Source organism: Pteropus medius, unplaced genomic scaffold, assembly GCF_902729225.1.
Source record: "Pteropus medius unplaced genomic scaffold, Ma_sr-lr_union100, whole genome shotgun sequence".
Taxonomy (NCBI): Eukaryota; Metazoa; Chordata; class Mammalia; order Chiroptera; family Pteropodidae; genus Pteropus; species Pteropus medius.
Genome location: NW_024351647.1, coordinates 6,541,627 through 6,565,910, shown reverse-complemented (window position 1 = coordinate 6,565,910; position 24,284 = coordinate 6,541,627). Strand labels below are relative to the sequence as shown.

The window sequence follows — 24,284 nt, the reverse complement described above, 5'->3', positions numbered from 1 at the left end:
GTAAAAAAAAGTAAATGAACACATTGCAAGTGGACTTGCAAATTGGATTCAGTAAATCAGCAGAGCAACATACAAAAATAGTATCAAAGTATATTTTATCCTCGGGCCCAATAATTCCAGTTTGTAAAATAAATGTTAATAATTAAAAATGCCAGTCTCCCCCCCAAAACCCTAAAGTGTGAACCTTGAAGAATCAGCTGTAGGGAAGGAACATGCATTTGACAGATTTGGGATTTTTTTTTTTTAAGGAGGAAAATCCCTGTAACTCTATAACTATGTGTGTTCTTTCACTTTTAGTTCGATTTTGGTATTAGGAAAGTTGTTTGCCTGAACTCTTTCCTGAGTAGAGACTTTTACCAGCAAGGAGCAGTGAGATCCTGAGAAAGGCCTGTCAGTGCCTTGATGTTCTGTAGCCACAATATACAGAGCAGGTGCCTTCTAGAGATTTGACAGGATTCAGCATCTTCTTCCCAGTTCTCCATTTTTAGGAGCTGGTAAAGAGCTATTTAAAATGATCAGCATCACGGTTGTTCTTTCTTCTCACTCTTTTCTGTTTGAGAAACCTCGAGAAGGAACTTGGTATTATCGATGGAACATGGTAACTGTACTCTCTTCCAAATGCTTCTCTGATTGCACATTTGTTGTGAGCCACAGGTAGCTGATCAGAGGTGCTGCATGAGCAGAGGAAGGACCCCATGGAGTGCATGCTCCTTCCTGCTGTTCCTATTATCAGCAACACCTCTAGTTGATCTCATTTTCCTTGTAGTAGCGACCACAGTTTTTATTCAGTAAAGTACAAAAAGAACAAAAGTAAGTTTCTAAAGAATTTATATTAGGCCATTATTTGTTGCAAAAAATGGTTTAAAAGCAGTGAATCCTCAAGAAAATACTGCTTTCTAATACAAGCAAAGCTGGTGTGTTGTATGAATCTCTTATACATTGAAGTTTCTTTGTGCATGAATTTCTAAAACTTGTGTATTATAATAACAAGGGCAGTATTTTAAAGCCATGTTTTCTAGTAAATATTTTAGGACATTTTTAATTATTATTTTCTCAACTTTATTAAGAAACAGTTGACAAACATAATTGTATATATTTAAAGTATGCAAGTATAATGATTTGATATACATTGTGGAATTATTACCAAGATCAAGATAATTAACACATCCATCACCTCACATAGTTAACTGTTTTTATTTTTTTGGTGGTGAGAACATTTTAAGATCTATTCTCAGCAACTTTCAAGCATATAGTACAATACAATATTATTAACTATAGTCATCATGCTTTAATTAGATCCTCAGAACTTATTCCTCTTATAACTGAAAGTTTGTATCCTTTGACGTACATATTCCATTTTCCCCTCTCTCCAGCCTTTGGCAACCCTTCTATTCTGTTTCTACATATAAGTGAGATCATGCAGCATTTGTATTTATATTTCTCTCTCTGGCTTATATCACTTAGCATAATGACCTCCAGTTTCATCCATGTTGCAAATGACAGGAATTCCTTCTTTTTATGTCTGAATATATTGTGTGTGTACGTGTATATATGTGTGTGTGTATGTATAAATATATATGTACAAATAAATAAATTCTTGACTATTATGAAAAAAAGCTGCAGTGAACATGGGGTGCACATATCTTTTCAAAATCATGATTTCATTTCCTTTGGATATTTACCCAGAAATGGGATTGCTGGATCACATGGATCACTCTGTTTTTAATTTTTTGAGGAACTGCCACACTGTTTTCCATAATGGCTATATCAATTTTCATTCCCACCAACAGTGTTTAAGGGTTCTCTTTTCTGCACACCCTCACCAGCATTTGTTTTCTCCTATCTTTTCTGTAATAGCCTAACAGATGTGAGGTGGTCTCCTTGTGGTTTCAATTTGTGTTTCCTTGGTGATTGGCGATGTTGAGCACCTTTTCATGTACCTACCCGCTGGCCATCTGTATGTCGTCTTTAGGAAAATGTCTGTTCAGATCCTTTGCCCATTTTTAATTGGCTTATTTACTTTTTTGCTATTGAGTTGTATGCGTTCTTTATATATTTTGAATATTAACCCTTTATCAGATATGGTTTGCAAAAATTTTCTTCCATTCTGTTGACTTTTCAATTTATTGATGGTTTCCCTTGCTGTGTAGAAGCTGTCTAGTTTGATATAGTCCCACTTGTTTATTTTAGCTTTTATTGCCTGTGCTTTTGGTGTCTTAACCAAGAAATCGTTGCTAAGACCAATGTCGAGGAGATTTTTTTCCTCTTCTAGGCGTTTTAGGGTTTCTGGTGTTACATTTAAGTCTCTAATCCATTTCTTGTTAACTTTCGTGAGTAGCATAAGATAGGGTTGCAGTTCCTTTCTTTTGCACATGAATATTCAGTTTTCCAAGCATTTATTGAAAAGACTATCCTTTCCCCATTGTGTGTTCTTGGTGCCTATGTCAAAAATTATTTGGCTGTAGGACTTGCTCTCTTTTTACTGATTATGTTCATAGCTCATTGGCTTACATTTGTGGCATTCACTTACTTTGGATAGTGGTAATTGTTAGCATATTTTCATTTTTGAGAGCCATCCTTAGTCTTTTTATCTTCAGTTTTGAGGGCAGTTGAAGATCTTTGTATCTTCTTCCCTTGTGTTCTTAATTGAGGTCATAATTTACCAGAAAGTTCTGATTGTAAATATAATTCTGTATTTTATGTTTCTGCCATGTATTTTTGGCAAGGTTTGTGAAAATAACATTTTATATTTTTTCTTATCTCTTACCCTTTTAATGTCACATAGACCACTTACATTCATTTGCTGATTTATTCTTTGATTTCTACATCACTCATTTGCTTATTCATTCTTCCATGCATGGATTTATGCATCCTTTACACAGTAAACAAGCATTTACTAACTGCCTGCTGTGTGCCAGAAACTGCACTAGTCCCAGGAGTTATGTGATAATGAAAAGAATGGGCTCTGACAATTAAAAATTTTGAGATGATTGCTTTAGTAAAAAAGCGTGTATAAAATGCAGAAATGATCTTAGCTTTGTATTGAGCAAGGTGGTGTGAATCCTCCACAAAGATGAGATCACTGCCTACCTCAGTCAAACCACTGAACGAATAATTTGCATTACTTTTTTTTTCTCAGAAGTAGAAAAAAAACTTGCAGTATCAGGGATCAAAAGCCTAGGAACTGTCAGTGATACATCACCACCACCAGAGTAAGACCAGTGTGGCATGTGATGAAGAACTTGGGTTGATACCTTGCGAATTGGTTTTGTGTGAAGTCTGGTATCGCAGAACACTGGTTTGTAGTTGCCTTGCCGTGCCCCAACCCATTGGTGGGAAGCACATTTATTTGCACATCGTTTTTACAGTCAGGCTTTGTGACAAGGCCCTTCCCGTCCCCCCTCATCAAATTATATCCTAGATTTTCTGTACACCTGTGTGGGGAAAAGGAGCCATAGCTGCTTTGTAAGTCTATGCAAAATAAATATGTAAGGTGTCAAATGGTGGTAATTGCTGTGCAGAAGGACATGACCCGAAGATTAAAACAAGTTTGTGCATTGTTTGCTTTAATTTTGACAGGAAGACAAAACAAAAACTTTTAAGATTTAAATTACTCTGCATATGATTTGTCCATTTAAATCATAGCTCAGTAGACTTATATTTTAGTGTTTTTCAAAAATGAAAATAAAAGTAAAGAAAATCTAATGGGATGAGAAGGCAAGTTGGATGCTGATGTTTTTTTCCATGCAGAAACATGTTTCATACCCATTTGGGTGTGTAGGATGAGGAGGAAGAGAAACAGGTCATTTAAGATTTACATTGGTGTGTGAAAGGGTGAATCTGAGGGACGTGAACTTCCTACTGAGCCTAATATTATTTCAGAGTCCTTAGCTGGACTCGTAGTTAGTGTGAACAAAAACAAACAATACAACCTAAAAAGAAGAGGACAGTAAAAGCCAGAAATCTGCTGGATACTAACAGAAATGATCTTGCTATTGGTTTCATTGTACTGACTTAGATTAAAAGGCTATTATTGGAAAAGGTTTCATTGTACTGTCTTAGATTAAAAGGCTATTATTATTTGGATAATGGAGCCTTAAAGTTTTTGAATTTAATATATTCGTCATTTGAAGTCTTTGTAGTGTAATAGTCAAAAGATGCTCATTTTTAGAGATTAGTGAATAGAATAGATACTTGATGTTTTATTAGGAAATCTGAAAAATGTTCAAAATGTAAAATATAAATATTTTCTGAAAGGTATATTTTCAAGTATATGCACTTTAAAAGAATAATCTTTTTTGAATATCTATGAGTACATATTACTTGAGTAACCAAAATAGGAAAAAGTGAATTCCAAAAGTGTTTTCTGTAGATAATATCTTAAACTGCCCTAGATTAAAGCTATTTAATAGAAATGCCAGCTTGGCTTATAAAGTACATTTATACATCGTTTTGAGGTCCTCACACAATCCTGTAATGAACAGAGCATTAACTATTCTGGACTCGTCCTCAGATATGCTAAGCATCATCTCAGGGCCACTGCCTGTTTTCCCCTCCTCTTGGAATGCTCTTCCTGAAAAATCTGTATGCACCCTTCCTTGCTTCCTTCCGATCTCTGCAGACTTACCCGCCAGTGAGGCTTTCCCTGACTGACCATGCTGTAATATAAAAAAAGTCCTCCCCGCTTCTCCTCCCTGGTTCCACCTGTTCTTATCCTGCTTTGTTTTTCTGCACAGCACTTACCACCACTTGACACATTACAAATTTTTCTTATGTAGACAGAATGTAATCTCCAAAAGGACAGGGTCTTTGTTTTATTCACCACTGTTTCACCTGCATCTGGGACAGTGTATAATAGGTGCTCAATAAACACTAAACCAATGTATGAAAGAATGAATGAATTTTACAGGTGAAAAAAAAGTTATTTAAGATGGAACTAGAACCTACCTCTCCCAACTTGAAATACATCTTCTTTCCATTATGTGGTTTGTTTTTACTCTTCATGTAGTTGTACAGAAAAGAGTTAACATAGCAAGCCTGAGACTGCTTCCCCACAGAAAAGCCTGCTTGCAAGGTTTCCCCTTGGCTGGTGTCTGGAAACTTGAATTTGGGAGTATTCTCACCATTCCCAGAACTGATATGAGTGGCTCACTGTACCTACATTGTTTGCACAAACAATATAGTTTATGCTGGATGCCTGCTTTCTTGGTATCTGGAATTTTGGGACAGGATAGGCAGAGTGTGCCAGTATGATCAGCCTCCCAAAAGAACCCTGGGTACCAAGTCTCTAATGACACCATTTTACATGTATTGTCATATCCCTGTTGCTGAAGGAGTTAAGTACACCCATTGTGACTCCGTGACTCCTCTGGGAGAAGACTTGTGGAGCTTGTGTTTTTGGACTTTGCCACATGCACCTTTTCCTTTGCTTGATTTTGTTCTGTGTTCTTTTGCTGTAATAAATCATAGCCATGAATACAACTATGCCGAGTCTCATGAGAACTCCTAGCAAAAATTATTGAACCTGCTGTGGTCTTGGAGACCCTGACATAGTGGTGTTCCTTAGCTTGCTCTTTTGACTTATCAGTACATTACAAACATCTTTCTGTGTTATATAGATGTATCTCATTCTTTTTAATGGCTGTGTAGTATTCTGTATTAGGAATCTGCTGTGAGTTATTAACTCCTATTCTCCTATTAATATTTAGGATGCTTCCAGTTTTTCATTTTTATAGAGTTTTAAAAGTATATTTACTTTGGTCAATTTTGAGAGGTATTGCCCAATTTTCTTTTTAAAAAGGCTGTTCTAGTGTATATTTCCACTAATAATAGATTAATGCTCTATCTTGCCACATTCTTACTAACCCTAGATTTCTCATTCTTTAAAGTTTTTGTCTTATTGTCAAAAAGTGGAGTGGTCTCAGGATTGTTTAAATTTGCATTATCTCACAGCTAGCAACTTTGAACACCTTTTCCTATGGTATCTCAATTTATTCTTTTGTCTTCTGTTTTATTGAGTGTCTTTTCTGAGTTGATTTTTAGGTGCTCTTGGTGTATTAAGGATATTATTAGCCTTTTGTCTTTTTTATGTTGCTAAATTTTAAATTTCTTTTTCTAATCTTTCTAGTATCTTTCACTTAGAAGAAGTTTTCAATTTTAAGTAGTAAAATCTGTTTATCTTTTACTTTGATTTTCTGAGTATCAATTAAGTCTTGCTTTGAAAAGTCCTACTGCATTCTGAGATAATAAAACTATTCTCTTCTGGTTTATCTTAGCAATTTTGTAGTTTCATTTTTTTTACATTTATATTTTAAATATTGCTGAAATTATGTGTGTGTGTGTGCGCGTGCGTGCATGCGCACGCGCATGCGTGAAGCAAGAACTGCGAAAACCTAATTTAAGTTTTCTTCTATATGGATAGCAAAGTGCCCCACCCATTGGCTATTATGTTCTTTCCTTACTGATTTGAAATGTCTTCATCACATACAAAGTTGTATGCCTGGGTTTCTTTCTGAAATATGTACTCTATTTTCCTGTTTCTCTGCCAGGACTATACTGTTTAATGACTCTAACTTTATAGTCTGGCATTTTTATTTGATAAGTAGGGCTTATTCTTAATATTCAAAAAAATTCAGAAAAGTCTTGTTTGTTCTCACATCTTTACTCTTTTAGATGAAACATAGAATAGTTGACAGATTTCCTTCCTTCTACCTAAAATTGGAGTTTTGATTGGAATTGCACTGAATATAAATATTTATTTTGGGGAAAATTGACATTTTTACAGTTGAGATTTTTTTCATCCAAGAATGTTATATTTTTCCATTTATACCTTTTCCTTATCCTTCATTACTCTCCTTAAATTTTATGCTCTAGTAACACCAAACTGCATGCAGGTACCCACATTACCTGCACTTTCTCACTTTGTGATTTTGGCTCTGCTTTTAATTACAATCTCCTAGCTTTTTGCTTGGGTAACGTCTTGTCATCCTTCAGGTCAGGTATCATCACCTCTTCCTGGAAACTTCCGCGGACACTGCCCCAGCCGGAGCTAATTATCTCCATGACCCCTTCCCACACAAACACACTATGCTCCCATAAAACGTTGTGTCTATCATTGTATATTCTGTAATTGCTTATATATGTAACTGTGAACTCATCAAGGGCAACAATGGCCTGTATAATTCGATACTTTAAGCACTTAATAAAGTCCGAGTCTTAGTAAATTTTTGTTAAATGAACAAACCAGAATCCTCCTTTATAGTTTTACCATTTTCTTCATATAGGTCTCCACATTTTTAAAGATTTTGTTGCTGCCACGAAGGGGTTTCTACCCCACCCCACACCATTTTCTAATTGTTTATTGATAGTATGTGGAAAAGCTACAGATTTCTTTTTTCATTCATCTGTAATCAGCCTTGTACTGATTTTTCTCTAGTGTTTCGGGTAGATTCCCTTTGGCTGGTGTTAAATTCTTGATATAACTTGGGAAGAGGTAGCTGGAGGCGATTAAGTTTTAAAAAATATTTTATACTTAAAAAATGCTTTCTTATCAAAGGAAGATTTGATGTTACTTCAGAAGACATTTTAGTTTTCCTGTGTATTAAATCAATTAAGTATTACCTAAGTAAGAAGCAAACTGAATTGATTTGATTACTTTATATTTTGTGAGGTTCCCCCCAACTCCCAGCAAATGCGAGCCAAATGATTAAGTGCCATTAGAAAATATGTAGGTGAGGCAAATTTGGTTTGATTAATATTAGTGAAAATACAGATGAACAAGGTGAACATGAGGTTGATCTGGTCACTGAATTTTGAGATTGTCTTTTCCCTCTTACTCCAGAATAATTTTTTGTGATGAAAAATTCTGTACTGCTATTTGGCATAGAATTATTTCTAAGTAAAAGAAATTTAATATTTAGTATTTATATGTTTTTCTTTTTATCATGATAAAGGAACAGTTTATAATGGGATTTTTTTTTTTAACATCAAATTCTGAAAAGTACTTTAAATGCCTTAGAACAATGGCAGTTCTTTTTGTAGTCCTCAAAATTCAGGCTAACACTTCATGTTTGGCAATGAGATGTTGGTCTTTGAAGGCAATTAATTAGATAGAATTTCTAACCTTAATCTTTTTATTTAATCTCACTCAAGATAACAGTAGAAATTTATTACAGTCATAAGCAAATATGAGCTTTCAATCACAATACATGGCTATCACTCTTTCCATTTAATTTAATCTTATGGTCCCATGGCAGAAGGCTTTTTTATTTGCTGCGATATCTTTCCAAAATTGATATAGGGAACTCAGCCTGAGTCTTAAATGAATTAAGTGACATTTTTGGGGGAGATTTGGGATGGCTTGGTTTTGGGAGACACAAAATATCTCAGGATGCAGCAGCATCCTAGTTTCTGCTTACTGTTTGCTTGGTGACTATGTTAACAACTAAATATTACTAAGCATTTGCTACATGCTAGTTACTATGTTAAAGGATATTATACATAGCTCATTTAATCCTCACAGCCCTACAAAGCTAGGAGCTATTGTCCCCATTTGATGGAAAGGAAAGGAAGGCATAGAATGTTCAAGCAATTTTCTTAAAGACTTACAGCTACTAAATAGTGGGGCCAGGATTCAAACTCAGATAATCTGACTCCAGAGCCTGATCATTTAACCACCATAAAAGCACAAGTGTGTTACTTGTTCGATTTACCAAAATAAATATCCCTAAATAAAAATCCCCAATTTTGCTCCAGTGGCTCACTTTACTTCTTTCTTTCATGCTCCCTCCCCCCACCCACCTATCTTTTAGTTTGAAAATTAGGTCCCAGGACCTGATTTGTATCCTTCAGGCTGATTTCATTTTTCCCTTGGCACCCCTGATTATATTTGAGAAAACTCAAGTCTTTACCTTTAAAAGTATCTTTGAATATTCACTGGCATAGTATAGTGTCATCGAATCTGTCACGTAAGACTTCGTTTCTTTAAAACATTATAAAATTCAAAAGGGATCTTTAAAACATTATAAAATTAAAATTAAAGTCTTAAATATATACTTCGTGAATTTCCTTTTATATCCATTAGATGTCCAGTTACCACAGCCCTTGTCAGCAGTGTTGGTATTATATGATCACTGGATCCATTCAACACTCTTTCAGAAAAGCAAGCATGTCATCTTGGATCTTGCTTGTCCAAGGTCATGTGGCCTTTTGTGCCACACACATGGTTCACAGTCCTTGAGTAGAGCTGCTCTGAGACCTTTAGAGTGTCTGAATATGAGATCTCTCCCCTTACACTGATGGGACCTCTGCCATTTTATTTTGGTATCCATTACTTGACCATTTTTTTTCTTCATGTAGATGGCTAGTATATTATTTTGATGTAGTTTATGAGTATTCTTTGCTTAAGTGCAGCACTGCGAAGCCAGTCTTCTGTGGTCTTCATCCCATTAGCTGATCACAGGCCCAGCAACCAACCCAAGAAAAGGGAAAAGTTAACCATGTTAATTATACAGGTTATCAAAAAACTTAAAGTTAAAAATAAAATATGCGTAAACTGCATAATTCAACTTTCTCTAGAGATAGTAAGTTGCCTTGAAGGACTTTACATCTATAAATATAAAGCTTTTGAATCTCACAACTGTTAAAAAAATAAAAATAAAAAAAGAATCTACTTTCCATTTGGCAGGAAGATGGAACTCTCCAGAAAAGAAACCAAAGGAAAGCAACACCAGTATTTATTACATTTAAACAATTTTAAATATATATTTGTTTTAGAAACATTGACATTTCAAAGAGCTATTTTTTCCTCATTCTCCAACAGAAAAAACATCCTCTCCTGAAAAGGGGTGATAAAAATTGAAATTTTCTTTTGTAACAAAATACGACTTTACAATTCAATTACAATTAATTCCGACATAAAGACTATTTTAGCAACATTACATCTTCACAATGACATCTATAAATAAATAAGCTTAATGTGTTTCATTCATTAAAATTTAACTGGAGAACACAAAAGAATGCTTTGCACAGTTCATTGGAAATAAGCCCGTGGAGTAGCAGGGAGTTTTGTTCCCTAGTAATGGAAGCCCTGGATTAGTGGGAGAAAAGAAGACTGTCCATACGCCATATTCATCAGAGGAAATGAATGGACAAACCTTGTAGACATTGGATTGTGTGTATATATGGATTGGGGACCTGTGTGTCATGGGTACATGCATCATTTCTTTTCCTTCAGCATGTGAACTCTCCAGGGGCAAGAGTCACGCCATTCCATAAGCCTCACAAAGCAGCCAGGCTGAGCGCATGCGCAGAAGAACCTCAGCTGTCTTGTAATTCCCCCCCTTAGAAATCTCAATTTAATAATACACTGATTTTTGAAATTTGCTGGAACAGAATTCTGAATTTAGCCTAGGCGTGAATCTGCTTCTCTTTGTATTTCATTTCTAAATTATCAAGATGGGAAAGTGGCATGAAATGTGATTGTTATCTCTTCCACTTGCTACCCTTTTCCTTGGAAAACAAAATGGGTTAAACACTGAATACAGGTAAACAACCATTTTCCTGGGTGATCATGACCTAATTTGTTCTTATCTGAAAGTTCATAAGTTAGCATCCTGGATTTTATACAATGTCATTATTGATAACCACACAGGTTGTATTAGCACTTCACTTTTAAAAAAACTTTATTATAATTTAAGCTTATTTTAATTCCACTACTAAATGATATTACTGATGAACTTTAGGATCTAATCATTTCCTAAAAATTTCAGGCAAACAGTAGATCTGAGATGGTTTTCTCTTTTCCAGACAACTAACTAAAAGGTAACAGTACAGCTTTATCTAAAATTGGAATTTGTCCTATAACTTTCCATTAATTTTCTCTGATTTAAAAAGTGTCCATCCAAAAAATTGAATTTCAATCTGATCGAGCCTCTAGTTCTAACTTCTAGTTTATAGGAAACATAAGGAATAAAAGAACAGGTTAAACATATGATAGTACAAATCAGCTAAATCCAGAAGGGAAAATGGACAGATTAAATGATCTGGTTTCCTCAACAAATAAACTATGAATACGAAAGAGATTTAAGAGACACATTTAAATGCATTGTGGGGAATTTATTTGGATCATGACTTGAATACATAAACTATAAAGAAATCCTCACCTCTCCCAAGAGAAACTCAAAACATGTTGTAAGGATATTTAAAGTTATCTACATATTTGATATTAACTTATATTTTAATTGCTGCCATTTTTATGTATGATATTGTTATAGTATTAAACTGAGACCTTATACTTTAGAGGTACATACCAATGTTAAAATAAAAAAAAAGCATGCTATTTGTTTATACCCATAAAGCCCCAGGTGGGACTAAATTTGCAGAGGTGAGGGCTTAAAACAAATTAAGACCTTAACTTGCTGAATTCTGCCCAATGGCATCTCCTGGAAACCCAGTAAACATGAAATGGAACAAACCTTGTTAATTATGTTAAAAATGATTGATAAAACTTGTCAAATGGAATTTGGTAAACAGGTTCCGCTGGTACTTTGCCTAGCCCAAGTTTCTCATATAGCGCACAAAAAGATTTAGAAGATATTTTTTTCTTTAAAATAACAAAAACCCAATGTTTATTACTCTCACACTACTAAAACATGAGAGATACATCAGTGATTTAGAGATACTACTCTGATAGTTTATTTAGGCAAATTCTACTCTGAGCTTTGAAACCTTGAAAAAATGTTGCTACTTTTGACAATACCCATGAAAAGCAACATACTTATTTTGAGTCTACAATAAACACAAACATATTATGAAACTGGAAACACTTGGGAGTTAGCATCCAAACAACAGATATTTCTTTATAGATAATCCACAGATATTCCTGCCGTTTAACAATAAATGTATTCTGAAAAGTTTTACGTAAAGTTTTTGGAAATTTAATCACATTGTAAATATGTCAGGAGTCTCGATATCTAAATGAATCTGCTCCTGAATCCTTTGGTAAAATCAAAGTTATTGTTCAGTTTATCAAGTTAATTGTCTTATAGTTTTGTAGTTTTGTATATCACATTTTCTTAAAATTCACCACTCTTTTAGATGTGGAATAGAGACTTTAGATAAAGGAAAGCCAAGCTGATATTTGTGGATTTAACATAATTCTGGAAATACATGCCTTTTAAAAAACTGTTAACCATGCATTCAATACCATGGCATACCTATAGAATTGAACATTTTGGAGCAGGTTATCTGTGGTGGTCAGCGCTCTGTTTATGGTGAATGCAGTAATGTTTAGTTTCTACTTTCTCTTATATGAGAAACCAAGTGTATGTTACAAATGTTTGTCTATAAAAAGAAAGATACATACTCATATTAAAATAATTTCTTGTGACTGTGATTGATTTTTCTAATAACTAATATTATACGTTCCTAGCACTCTTAGGTATGTATGTAACTTTAATAGTTTTTCAACCAAAAATTATATTTCATTTGATCAGGGCTCTTTAATCTCATTTTTATTTTCCATGTTTGAATTAACTAGTTATTTTATTTATCCCTATATTAACAATCTAAGCCTACTGTAGTGACATGTACACTAATGAAGAATCAAATATTTGGTGGGACAAAAAGCCAAGCACGCTCTAAGCTGTAAGTAGGAGAATCAACATCCTGACTACTGACATTCTCAAACAGATCTACCAAATACAAGGCAACTTGTGACTTTCCAAGAAAAACAGTACATGTCATTCACATGAGTAATGCCAGGACCCAAAAAGTGCCCATCAAAATGTGTTCAATAAGAACAAATACTAAGGCTTCCAAATGTGCCGTTTGCTTTTCTGCTTCATTGTGCTGTACCAAAGTACTGAATACTCATCAGCTATCATCAAAACGTATACTAACCACCTATGTGAAGACAAAAATAGCCATGAGATGGATACCAAAATAAAATGGCAGACTCAGGAAGGCTGGAAGTTCAATGTGGTCACAACATACGCCAAGATTCATATTTAGGGGTTGGATCAGGAAAGGTGCAGTTCAAAATAATTGTGATCTTAAATAGCTAAAGTCTAGGAGAATGGGGTTCAGTAGTCGACACTAGACACCAGGGTTTGAATCTGTGGGCAACTCTGAGTAGGAACTAGGAGGCTGAACATGATGTGATCTCTCTGCCAACTTGGAACTAGATGACAGAGAGCCATCGTGTTTTTAGGTAAGGTGCATACTTCTCCCCAGTGTTATCCTGTCTCTCAAATTTCCTCTCTCTCCTACCACGGACTACCTCTACCAGATTAGCGACTCTGTATATTAATTAGGGGTGCGGTGTGTTCTTAGGCATGGAGATGTTTCTGTGCCCAAACGTTTTGTAGAAGTCCTATGAGACTTTTTCCTGAGCTAATTATCTGTTAGGTTAACTTCTTAAATTCCGTATAGCTTCATATTTGGATTCCAGGTTCTCAAGAATGATTTGGGGAGATGGCATGTAGCCACAATAGTGAGAGAGAAAAAGGGAGGGGCGGGGGGAGAGAGAGAGAAAGAGAGAGAGAAAGAGTGTGTATGTGTGTTTAACAACCCATTACCCTATGCAGAGAAACAGCACTTTTGAGTCTTCTGCCCTCTTTGTTTTGGAGGTGACAATTTGACAGGCCCTACTTTTTCTTTAAAACATTTTCTTTTACTGTTTTGTGTTGTCTTATTTAATCTATAAATGTTTTAAGGATGGTCATCACCTGAGAATTAGTATGTATTTGGGTATTCATGTAAAATGTGTTTAACAGATAAGAACTAGGACTAGTTGAGTTTCCCTAAGCCTGGTTATTATTATGGAATATCGTGTTAAGCAGTGAAGCTTGATAACTGGTCAAAGAATGTTGAGTCACATAAAGAAGGTGACCCAGATTTCTCTTTAGTCACATCTTGCCCCTTCTCACTCCTCACTATGCTTGAGCTGTACCATCCTGCCTTCTGCTTCTTGAATGGCCAAACTCCCTTCTATCCTGAAGTCTCTCTGCTCATGTGGTTTCTCTGGGGACACACTGGCCTACCAAACTCATTCGAGGCACGCTCAAAAGCTAAAATTAAGAGAGTTTTTTTTTTTTTTAAAGCAAGGATTTTGGACGTGAAACAGTTATCTAAAACTTAACTTCCACACGTTCTGTGTTTCCTGCATGAGTTGACCTCAATAAAAGTATATCGACTAATGGTGTCCCCTCTTCAGCTTGGATATTGCTAGTGCTTGCTAGAGCTGCTCAGCTGGAGATTTTACGAATATTGTTCTTATGAGCAGTGAATTCTATTAGGAAAATCCTTATGTGCTTTTCAAAAGAGGCTTTATAGAATCTTAGCAATGAACGTAGAGGCTGAAAGAGCTGTCAGCAGTTAATAAAGGTGTGGATAGGAATTTGCATTTTATACTAAGAAGATGTGAATTAGTATCAGAGATATGATTTCAGTGAACTGAGGTGCAGTAAGAAAATAGATAAATTAGATAAGACAGTAGGTAAGACGTCTAAATCTTTATGAGACTCTGGCATACATTTAGCCAATAAATACCATATCGAAAGCATCCTCCTATTCCTGATAGAAAGAGGTTCAGACATTTTCTCTAGCAAACCCCACAGTATTATTCTCTGAGGGCATGGTTTGAGCCATTTTTTTCATCATGAGATTATAGCGTTTGGGGATTTTAATTATTTAACATTACGCTTGATGGAGAACTTTTAATTTCAAGAAGAAAAACTGAGCAGATTAAGATAGAAAATAATCATGTTCGAGAGACATAAGTAACAGGATATGACTTTCAAAAAAGTACTCAGTATAGAAAAGAAAATGAAATAATGAGGAGGAATGGATGACAGGCCAGGAAATTCAGGCAAGGCTTGGCTCTGCTATGAGACCAAGATACTGAGTTTCACAGTGATCTTTGGAAAGCAGAGTGTCATTGTACTAGGGGAATGTGCTTTTTCTGTACTACTGCACTGAAGTGTGTGTTTGGATGAGCATGATCCTACAGATACCAGGCTATTTCCCAGATAATGGCAGTTTGGCATTGATCTGGCTCTGCTTTCTCATTCGCTGCTTCTGGAAGTGAATTGTATGTAAATCATTGCAAAGTTACCATGGGGTTAGTGGGCAATCTACTTCAGATATTAGACCTGGAACCTTTGATTATTTGTAAGATCGTTTTCACCAGCTGGGTTAACCAACAAAGTCAGCATTTTGAGTATCAGATAGGTTATAAATGAAATACAAAATAAGCTATTAGGTGGATTAAAATTTTTTTTTAAGTAAATTAACACCGTGAGAATATCATTTATGTGTGTACGTGTAAAACAGGAAGGGGAGAGAGTGCAAATCCTTTTAAAACTCTGAGGAAGAAATTAAATTTTTTTTTCAAATTTCATATTTTTCTGTTTCTCGTAATTTCTCCTTGTCTTGTTCAACTTAGGCTCTTGAGAGCAGGGAGAACAGAGGCCGCATCTTCTCTATTTATAGGATTAGCACTCAATAGCGTCTGACACATAGTTGTGCTGAAAATTGTATCAAAAAATTAATAATTAAATGAATTGTTACTCCTAAAGTCGTTATTGTTTAACTTCACATTATGCCCGTTTTCCATGAGAAAGGTAGTAAACAGTATTTTGATAAAAAGATCTTGTGTTATGTTGGAAACTTGAATTTTATTCCACAGTTACTTCATATCAGAATTGGAAAAAAGTTGAAAGACATATATTCTCTAAAATTAATTTTAATTACAATTCAAGAAGTTTAAATGTTTCAAATATGTTATTGAAATAATAGGAGACACAATTTCTCTCAATCTCAGTGAACACAATCACTACACTTGAAGCTGACCATTATTAACTAAGTATCCCTTGAGTAAGACCTTCTGATAATTTGTCACAGAGAGTAAATTAACACCGTTCCATATTTATTCTCCTTTTTCTCTTCAAATTTCTGATTCTTATTTGGGCACATGGCCACCTGGGAAGGAGTTAATTATCTTACATTCCTTGTGGCTTGATAAAACGATATGATGCAGTTCTGGCCAAAAAGGAAAATAAGTGGAAATGTCCTGCTTCTGGGAGAACTTAACAGACAGATGTTGAATATATTTTGCTCCTTTTTCTTCAACTCTTCTTCCATGTTGCTGTCTGTAATTTTGATGGGGTAGCGGCTCTGGTCATCATCTTGGATCATGACAAGAGCCTCCATAGCAATGGCAGAGCAATGACCTGGAAGAAGGAGCCTGGGCCACCATACCAGCCTTTAAATGCCTAGGTCTCGACTTCATTAATTGACAGAGATATAACCTTTTTTTCTTGTTTAAGCCATAATTTTTCAGGTGTGTGTTACATGCAGCAAGACCTAATCCTAATTGACACTATTTTACTTCAGACCAGTTTTAAAATCTTATGATGCCATTGCCTATCTGAGGATTGATTTTAAATTCTTTTATTTATTCACCCTGTCTAATGTAGTTTCGTCGTGGAGTTCTGTGCCAGGATTTGATGTTGGCCTTGTTCTTGAAAATAATTGATCTGAGAAATTTTACTAGATTGTCTAAAGTGGTGCAGGGTTAATTGAATATTCACAAACTGTTTTGGGGAAAACATCTAGATTCTAAATTCCAGAATGTCAGCATCATTCATCTCTCATAAAGCCTAGAACTCTTTAATGGTACCTGAGCGTATTTGTTTTTTCTTTCTACACAATCCCTGCAGGTGGGGAAACAACTTTTTAGGGGCTTTAGGAAGATAGGCATACCCTACTATGTGGGTATTTGATGCTCAGGGGCTTTTGGACCCCACACCTGGTGAGAAAGTGAAGTATAAGCCACTGTTGTTCAGGAGGAGAGATTTTTCTTACCTCTCTTATTCTTTTGGCTCAACCTAACTTTATTAATCACTGTAGTGGCTTGTATAGTCTTCCTCACAAAGTGTTAATTGTTGCTTCCTTTTAGGGTAAATACTGAAATACTTGACATCTGTGTCTAGAAAGGTTCATCTATGGATGCTAGAAAAGTGGAAGTGGTGAGGATTTTTAAAGTCCTGTAAGCTGAACTGTGGATTATTTCTGTATTGATCGGTGTCAGCCTGTGGACTTAGGATTCACTTTGACCTTCCAAATATGCCATCTCTCATAGATGAGAATAGAGAAATTTAGAAGAAAGGGTATGTTTCATTTTCTGTGGCAGCCATTGTGGTAACTATTAGGGAATGCATATATATATTTTATGAAGACTGTGAACTTGTCAACCTATAAAGTTCATTTGTGATTTCCCAGAGGCATGGTGTTCTGGTTGAGGGTATATTCTAAAGACTGGGCGGGAGGGGGGCGGGTGATGGTGGTGAGGAATAAATGATAAAGAAGAGCCAGGAAAATGGAGTTTAAAATGAAGTACTCATCCTGAACTAGTTACATTGATTTCTGAGAGGATGTACCACATAGGTTTGGGATAATTTTATGAGAAAAAGATCCAAATACCTAGGACAGATGTCAGTTATGCAAAATGCCACTACCAAACTACTGAAACTAGGTATTATTAGGTTTGATGACATTTTCCATCTTTCACACTCACTCTTCACATGCACCTGAAACCTGTATTGTTGAAACTGAAAGCCTTTGCAGGTTTCTCTTTGCCCAGATAAGGATTATTCCTTATAACCCCTTGTGAACTTCCACTGAGAGCTTCGCTTATGTTAAGTACTTCTGCTTGGCTAAAGCCCTTTTTTGCCGATGGGGCTGAAAGGGTAAGCTTAAAATTCAAAACTGTTATCTATGACTGGATGGTAAGCTTTTAGGAAGCATAGCCCTGTGGAATTCTAACAAATTTAGTGTCCACTTTGGCACTTATCATAAGACATGCATTAAACCAATTTAAGAAGTTAGGCAGAGTGAGAATCTTGCGTATTATAAATACAGCAACAGAGTTGGTGTATTTATTTCTCTGATATTATCATTATTAGAATACCCAGAATTCTATAAAAACACTCATTTTTAAAAGTGCTATAGTAGTTATTTAAAGGAACCCCTGAAATGATTCTTTTCCTAAAATGAGGAATTTTTTGAGTTATGATTTTTATATCTTCAAACACTGTCAACATATCTAATATTGGTATACCAAATGTCATAAAATATTTGAGTATCTGTTTTTGTCTTAGGGAATTGAGAAGCCTCGTGGAGATATAGTGGAAAGAGCTTTATTAGTTACAGATAAAATAATAAATGCTAGTAACTAAGAAGTCTTAGTGTCTAGCCATTAACTGGCTATGTAGCCTCGGTCAGGCTCTGAGCTTCTCTAGACCTAAGTTTCTTCATTGTTCTATAAAGTGAGAGTTAGCATGAATGGCATCTGTGGTTCCAGCTTTGAGATCTGTGGATTTTCTGTCTTAAAAGTGTTCTGAGAAAGTCCCTGCCCTCGAGAAACTTCAGATTTTTTCTAGGTTTCCTTACTTCTGTTTGGCTCAGTTCCGAAAGTAATGTGCTTGTTGTTTACAAAGGAAAACACAACTGGAAAATGTATTATGCAGAAAGGAGACGTCTCCTTCAGTCCCACCCTCTGAGACATAATCATTCTTAAAATAGGTATATAATTATCTTGACTTATTTCTGTGCATAGATTAGTTTTTTTGTGATTTGTTTTGTGTGTGTATATATGTATATCTGTATGTCTTAGTTATACTGTACTAAAACTTGATTTTTTTTCTTGTAACAGTTGAGTAATGGATATCTTTCCATGTCAGTACATATAAAGCTACCATATTTTTAAAATGGACACACAGAATGTCACTAACGGAATATGGGAGGTACAACAAATACACATTTTGGCCAAATGGTCAAGTGTTAAATCATATTTAGCTGAAGCTAAAGCAAAATATTACTGTCATAGAATGGACATCCAGAATACAAGAAAAAATAGAAAATTTCAATAAAACTATTAAGATTTTATTATGAAAGTTTTTAGTAGCCAGATTTACTTTTGATAATCTACAGACATTCTCCTTTCTCACCACTGTCTGCTGTTAGATTGTTCCTGCAGTCACTATACTGTACATTTGTGATACTAAATAAATGTTGGTTTTCAGCTGAGGTGGGTAGAGGAGTAAGATGTTATTTGACTAGCACTGCCAGAGTGGAGTACTGCTGATGGTAATTGCCCCTTACAATTACATTTGTTCTCTCTAATGGTAACTAGGTAAAGACTTATCTACTCATTAACCCCTGTGCTTGGAGATTCGTTTGATGATCATGAGTATCATTGAGGAATCCTAGAAATTGAAGCATTGTGCACTGCTTGAAATATTCTTTCTATTTTCAGAAGTATACTTAAGATTGCTGCCATCCCATACATCTAACTTTATAACATATGCTTCACACAGTTAGTTGATTGGAAAAAATCTGTCATGAATTTTGGCTTTAGAAATATGGCACTAGAGCAATGTAGTTCCCTTTCAAGAGAGAACAATTGTTTTAGTATCACCTGTATCTCAGCTTTCATCGCATGCATACCAACCTCAGAATTGTGGCTGGAATAGAATATGAGACTTTTTATCATGTAAGAAAAATGTGAACTTTCAAGGTGTATCAGTTTCCTTTCTTTTTTTTTAAAGCAGATTCTAGTGACTAAATTAATGTTTCCTAAGCAATCATTGGCAGGCCTGCTATTGTATTCTTATCTGCAAGGTAGAATATTGTGGGATTTTTGTTGCACTAGCTGCTTTTCTACCTTGTTTGAGGATGTTGTATAAGTACACAGCAAGGCAATTCCACAACCTCTTTTAAGTCATGGAATTAGTCTTTGGCTTAAGAGGAAGGAAGAAAGTGCTATACTCCTGTTATACTTTCCAGTTCTGTTCAGTCCACTGTGCTGTAATTACTTCTGAACACACAGCTGGTGAGTGTGACCAAAACTTTGAATGCTGATGCCTCCTAAGACATTCTCACTTATCCATGTTTGTCCCATTGTCAACCACAGCTGGCTGTCTCTGTTCTTAACTGGTGTCCATTCTATGCTTCAGTCAATTTTACCAAATTAGTGTGAGAGACCAGGAGCTCTTTTAGCAAACGAATGAAGCAGGAGCAGAATTGAATACATTGTTAATATGCTGTCTGTTTAAAGAATGTCTCTGATCACTTCTGCAAGTCCACATATCTGATGTACAAGATATAGGCATGGTATATTTAGTAATAACGCCACTGTTTTTGTGCATGCCTTGACATATACTTCAGGGAGAAGAATTTGGGGAACATGTTTTCCAGAAGCCCTCTTGATTCCAGGATTCGTCATTTTGACAAGTCGAAACATTTTTTCATCTTCAGTGAGAGGATGGGTGGGGGGTTGACATTCCTTAGTAGTCATTTTAACAGCTTATTTTTCAAAATTAGCCTCTATATGCTTTATTTATTAGGGCTTTGAAATTGTGTTATTTTGAAGTTTGATTACTGAAAGCAAAATGTGTTTTAGGTATTTAATTTTTCTCAAATGTTTCTTTTGTATTTTTTTTATGTGCATACTTTATTTTGTATGAATCAAAGAAGACTTCATGGATGTCATTGTGATTTTTAGTTTTTCCTAGTCTTGAAATTTTTACGTTGTAAAATAACTCCAGTATCTTAACCTCTGTGGATCTTGCTTTTCTTTTTTTCCCTTTTCTCTTAGTTTTCTGTTATCTTGGTCTCATCTCTTATTACCCCTGATGGTTTTTAATGAATTTTGGACATGTGTATAAGAAATCGTGGAGATAATTTTTTGCTATTGATAATGTCATTTTCCTCCAAAAAGAATTTACTTTTACTTCTTGTAGGCAGAATCAGAGATTGAGCTGATTCACAGCTGTGCCTCAGATTTTTGTGAGGGCTGGCCTATTCCTAATTGGCCTATACCTGCTTCTAAGATGTAGTCATCAGGGGTCCCACCTGAAAGCCCTGATTTTCTAAGACTTCCTCATTCATGGCATGGAACTCTAGTCTTTGTCCACCTAGTGCCATAAGACTAACGGAAGCTCTTTGCAGCTTCACAACCTCCCTGGTTGTTTACTTTAAAGCTCAGTTTTTCAGTCTCTCAGCATGGCCTTCGGAAATTAACAAATAACTGAAAGAGAAAAGCAGTTTTAAATGTTAGACTTCCCTCCTTGCACTTCTCTGTGGGAGCTTTGTCCCTCACGTCCTCAATGTTATGGTAGCTCTCTAATGTCTAATGTTTTCAGATAGAGAGGTGTTTCCTTTTCTTTTTCCTTTTCCTTCCCTTTTCTTTCTTTTCCTTTCCTTCTTTCTCTTCTTTTTTTTCTTTCTTTTTTTTCTTTTCTTTCTTTCTGGCTAAAGTTCCTAGTTCTCAGCAAGAGGATTGGTTTGCAACAAGCTGTTTAGCCATTGTTGGACTCTTACCTGTATTCAAAAGTGAATATTTGGATATTAAAAATAAATATGTATAGCACGCCTAGTTTGCATTACTGTTATCTTGTGCTGAATTACATATTATAGTAATCTGTGCAATCATAGGATTTTTTGAGGTTTTTGTGTAGCCCTTTGATAGTACTTTTTAAAAATTAATGTTACACAGATATTGATAAAGTACACACATATAATCACAATACATACATGCACACATACACATATATCTACATCCACATATAAGACCTTATTATATTATTCAGATCCTTTATATCATAATTTTTGAGGGATCAAATTGATTTACCAATGACTGAGTATTAAAAATACTCTTACCCTTTTTCAAGATAAAGAATGTTGATGCATTTTGCCTTGAACTGGATCTCGTCAAGTGTTAATGTTGTGATACACATATTTTGGAATTGGTGGGGGTGGTGTAGGTTTTATCTTTAAATTTATCTTTGTCTTCTTAATTTTGAATTCTTCACTTCTCCCCCCACCCCCACTTTTAATTTAGAAGTAAAGAACGAATTCTATGGTAAATCACCTGAGAGGTATCACAGAAGGAGGAAGTGGACTGTACCTGAGGTCTTGAAGTATAAATAGGATATGAATAGGTAGAAATGTGTGGGTCTTTCAGATGAGAGGGAAGGACTGAAAAAGAAATGAGGATAGTATGGAATCTGAGGATAGTTTGGAATGTGAAAAAGGCTGACTCTGGAGCTGAAGAAATAGGAAGTAAATGTGGGTAAATGAAGTAGGACCACAATTTGGAGGATCCCGAAAGCCAGGTAGAGGAAAAATTCTTCATTTATGAATTAGGTGTTCTTAATGCAAATAATGAGATAAGTATACATTTATAAAACGTGTCAAAGCTTGCTGTACAGGATTGTCTTTCATGCTTATTCATGTCAATATTACTTGTTCGTTTTCCTGTATTCCAAGAGCTCAGAGCAGTGAAGCCTGATTCACATTAATCGAATCTCACATTCTTTGAGTTTTATTTTGCATTTGACATTCTAAGCAGGTGACTTTTAAAGTTGTTGGGGTGTATAACCTCACCTCAGAGAGATATTTTAAGTCTGTCTTATTGTGGATCAGTTTAGAACTGCTTTTCTTCAGTTCTATTTTTCTCCTTTTCTGCCGTGCCCACTCTCAATATCCTAAGTTTTCTCACATACCTTCAGCAGATGAAATGAAAATATGCTAAATATGGGTAGATGGCCATGTCTGCTGGCCTGAACTGTTCAGGTGTCTCCCAAGGAGCGTGAGGGATGGTGGCTTATTGAGTCGAATGAAACAGTGAATGCAGATGCCCACTGTGCACAGTTCACTGTGTAATGACGTAGAAGCCAGGAACTTCCGTCAAAGGATATCACTGAATTTGGGACGGTTAGCTCTTCGGAAATGGCATTTTTCTTCCCAAAGAGGAATTTAGAGAACTAATTGTTTTCCTTTGGCTTTTACACAAAATTGTATGTTTTTTCCTATTCCTAGGGGACTCCTTCTCACAGTTCCGGTTCGCCGAGGAGAAAGAGTGGGATGGTGAAGCTTCATGTCCAAAGCAGGTAAGATGAAGATTTGTCTTGAATGTGAGTTGGCTCTTCTCAAGGCTGAAGACTAACGTCTTTTGTATTATTGTTCAGGTAGAGTCTTCACATAGAAAAGAGTTTAGTAATTCCTGTTACCCAAATTGTTCAGAAAATTTTCGTGGAGCTTAAATTATACAGGTTCTTGAAGCTAGAGGTCACCTTTATACTTGCTCATTTGTGTGAATTGCTCATATAAACTAGGTTTCAAGGTAGAAAGTTTATAGTCATGATTTTGAGTGGATTACTTTGCTATTTGGCTGGCTTTCTTTTCCCTTTCTGTGAAAATTCCCCTTAGGGCTGAAAACTAATTTTTTTCTTCCACATTGCTTTTGGTGTTGAGAAAATCTTTAACTCTATAGCTTTAAATAACTCTTCTTCCAGAATTAGGGGAATAAAGCTATAAAATAAGAATAAATATCATAGAAGTCTTTCAGTGAATCCATAAAGTGCAGATATTTTATTTGCTTTGTATTCATGCCATACTTTCTTCCCAAAGAGTTTTGATTGTTTTCCAAGCAGGATTTCACTGATCCTTTCCACATGAGAGATGACAGGTATTCTTACCCCCTTTAAAATGCACAGAATTATTGGTGGCTTGTCATATACTCCCCGATTCCAGGACTAGAGCATACTGTCTGACAATGATTAGACCATCTGTCCACAGCCTTAGACAGGTGGCTGAGCAGCAGACTTATAGCCCAAAGATAAGGCATCTTCCTTCCTATTCTGCTACTACACATATCACTTATTTTATCTCTGGGCTGGTGTTATGTTTAGGATGGATATTGACTTATCATACAGACTGAGGTGGGAAAGTTATTTATGAAATGAGTTCCTGTCACTTTACAAAGAGTATGTATTATAATATACAAAGAGTTGGGGATTAAAAGTATTTGTCTTTGCTTGAGTCTCTTTGGACACATACTTTAGGTACAGTTTAGAATTCTAGTACAAGCTGAAAACAAACTGAGATCATCAAAGAATATGGTAAAAGCCAACAACTCACATTTAAACTCCTTTTGAACCGTGTTGGCTATCGGGGAATATTTCATTTATCTTGAGGGTTCTAAATAATTTTGAGCACCTGTATATACTAGATATTTTATTAGACACAGCTTATTCAAGACAGAAATCATGCTTGTTCAACACACTAGGCCCTTTGCCTTAGCACAGTGGCTGACATATAGTAGATGATCAGTAAAGATTTAGATGAAAAAGAATGCAACATAAAACAAGTGATGTAATAAATGAATTGACCTAATTCTGTGGAAGACAGCTGTTGTGGGCTGGAAGTGATTGAGAGCA

The 24,284-nt window shown here is 35.5% G+C and overlaps 1 protein-coding gene across 1 annotated transcript in view; it reads left to right on the top strand.

Annotated features, from left to right (window-relative positions):
• Positions 1–24,284, top strand: part of AVEN (apoptosis and caspase activation inhibitor) — a 140,332-nt gene that overhangs the window by 104,943 nt on the left and 11,105 nt on the right. Inside the window, exon 3 of the mRNA XM_039843987.1 lies at positions 22,885–22,955. Coding sequence (XP_039699921.1) covers positions 22,885–22,955 — 71 coding nt within the window. The remainder of the gene's footprint in view (positions 1–22,884; positions 22,956–24,284) is intronic.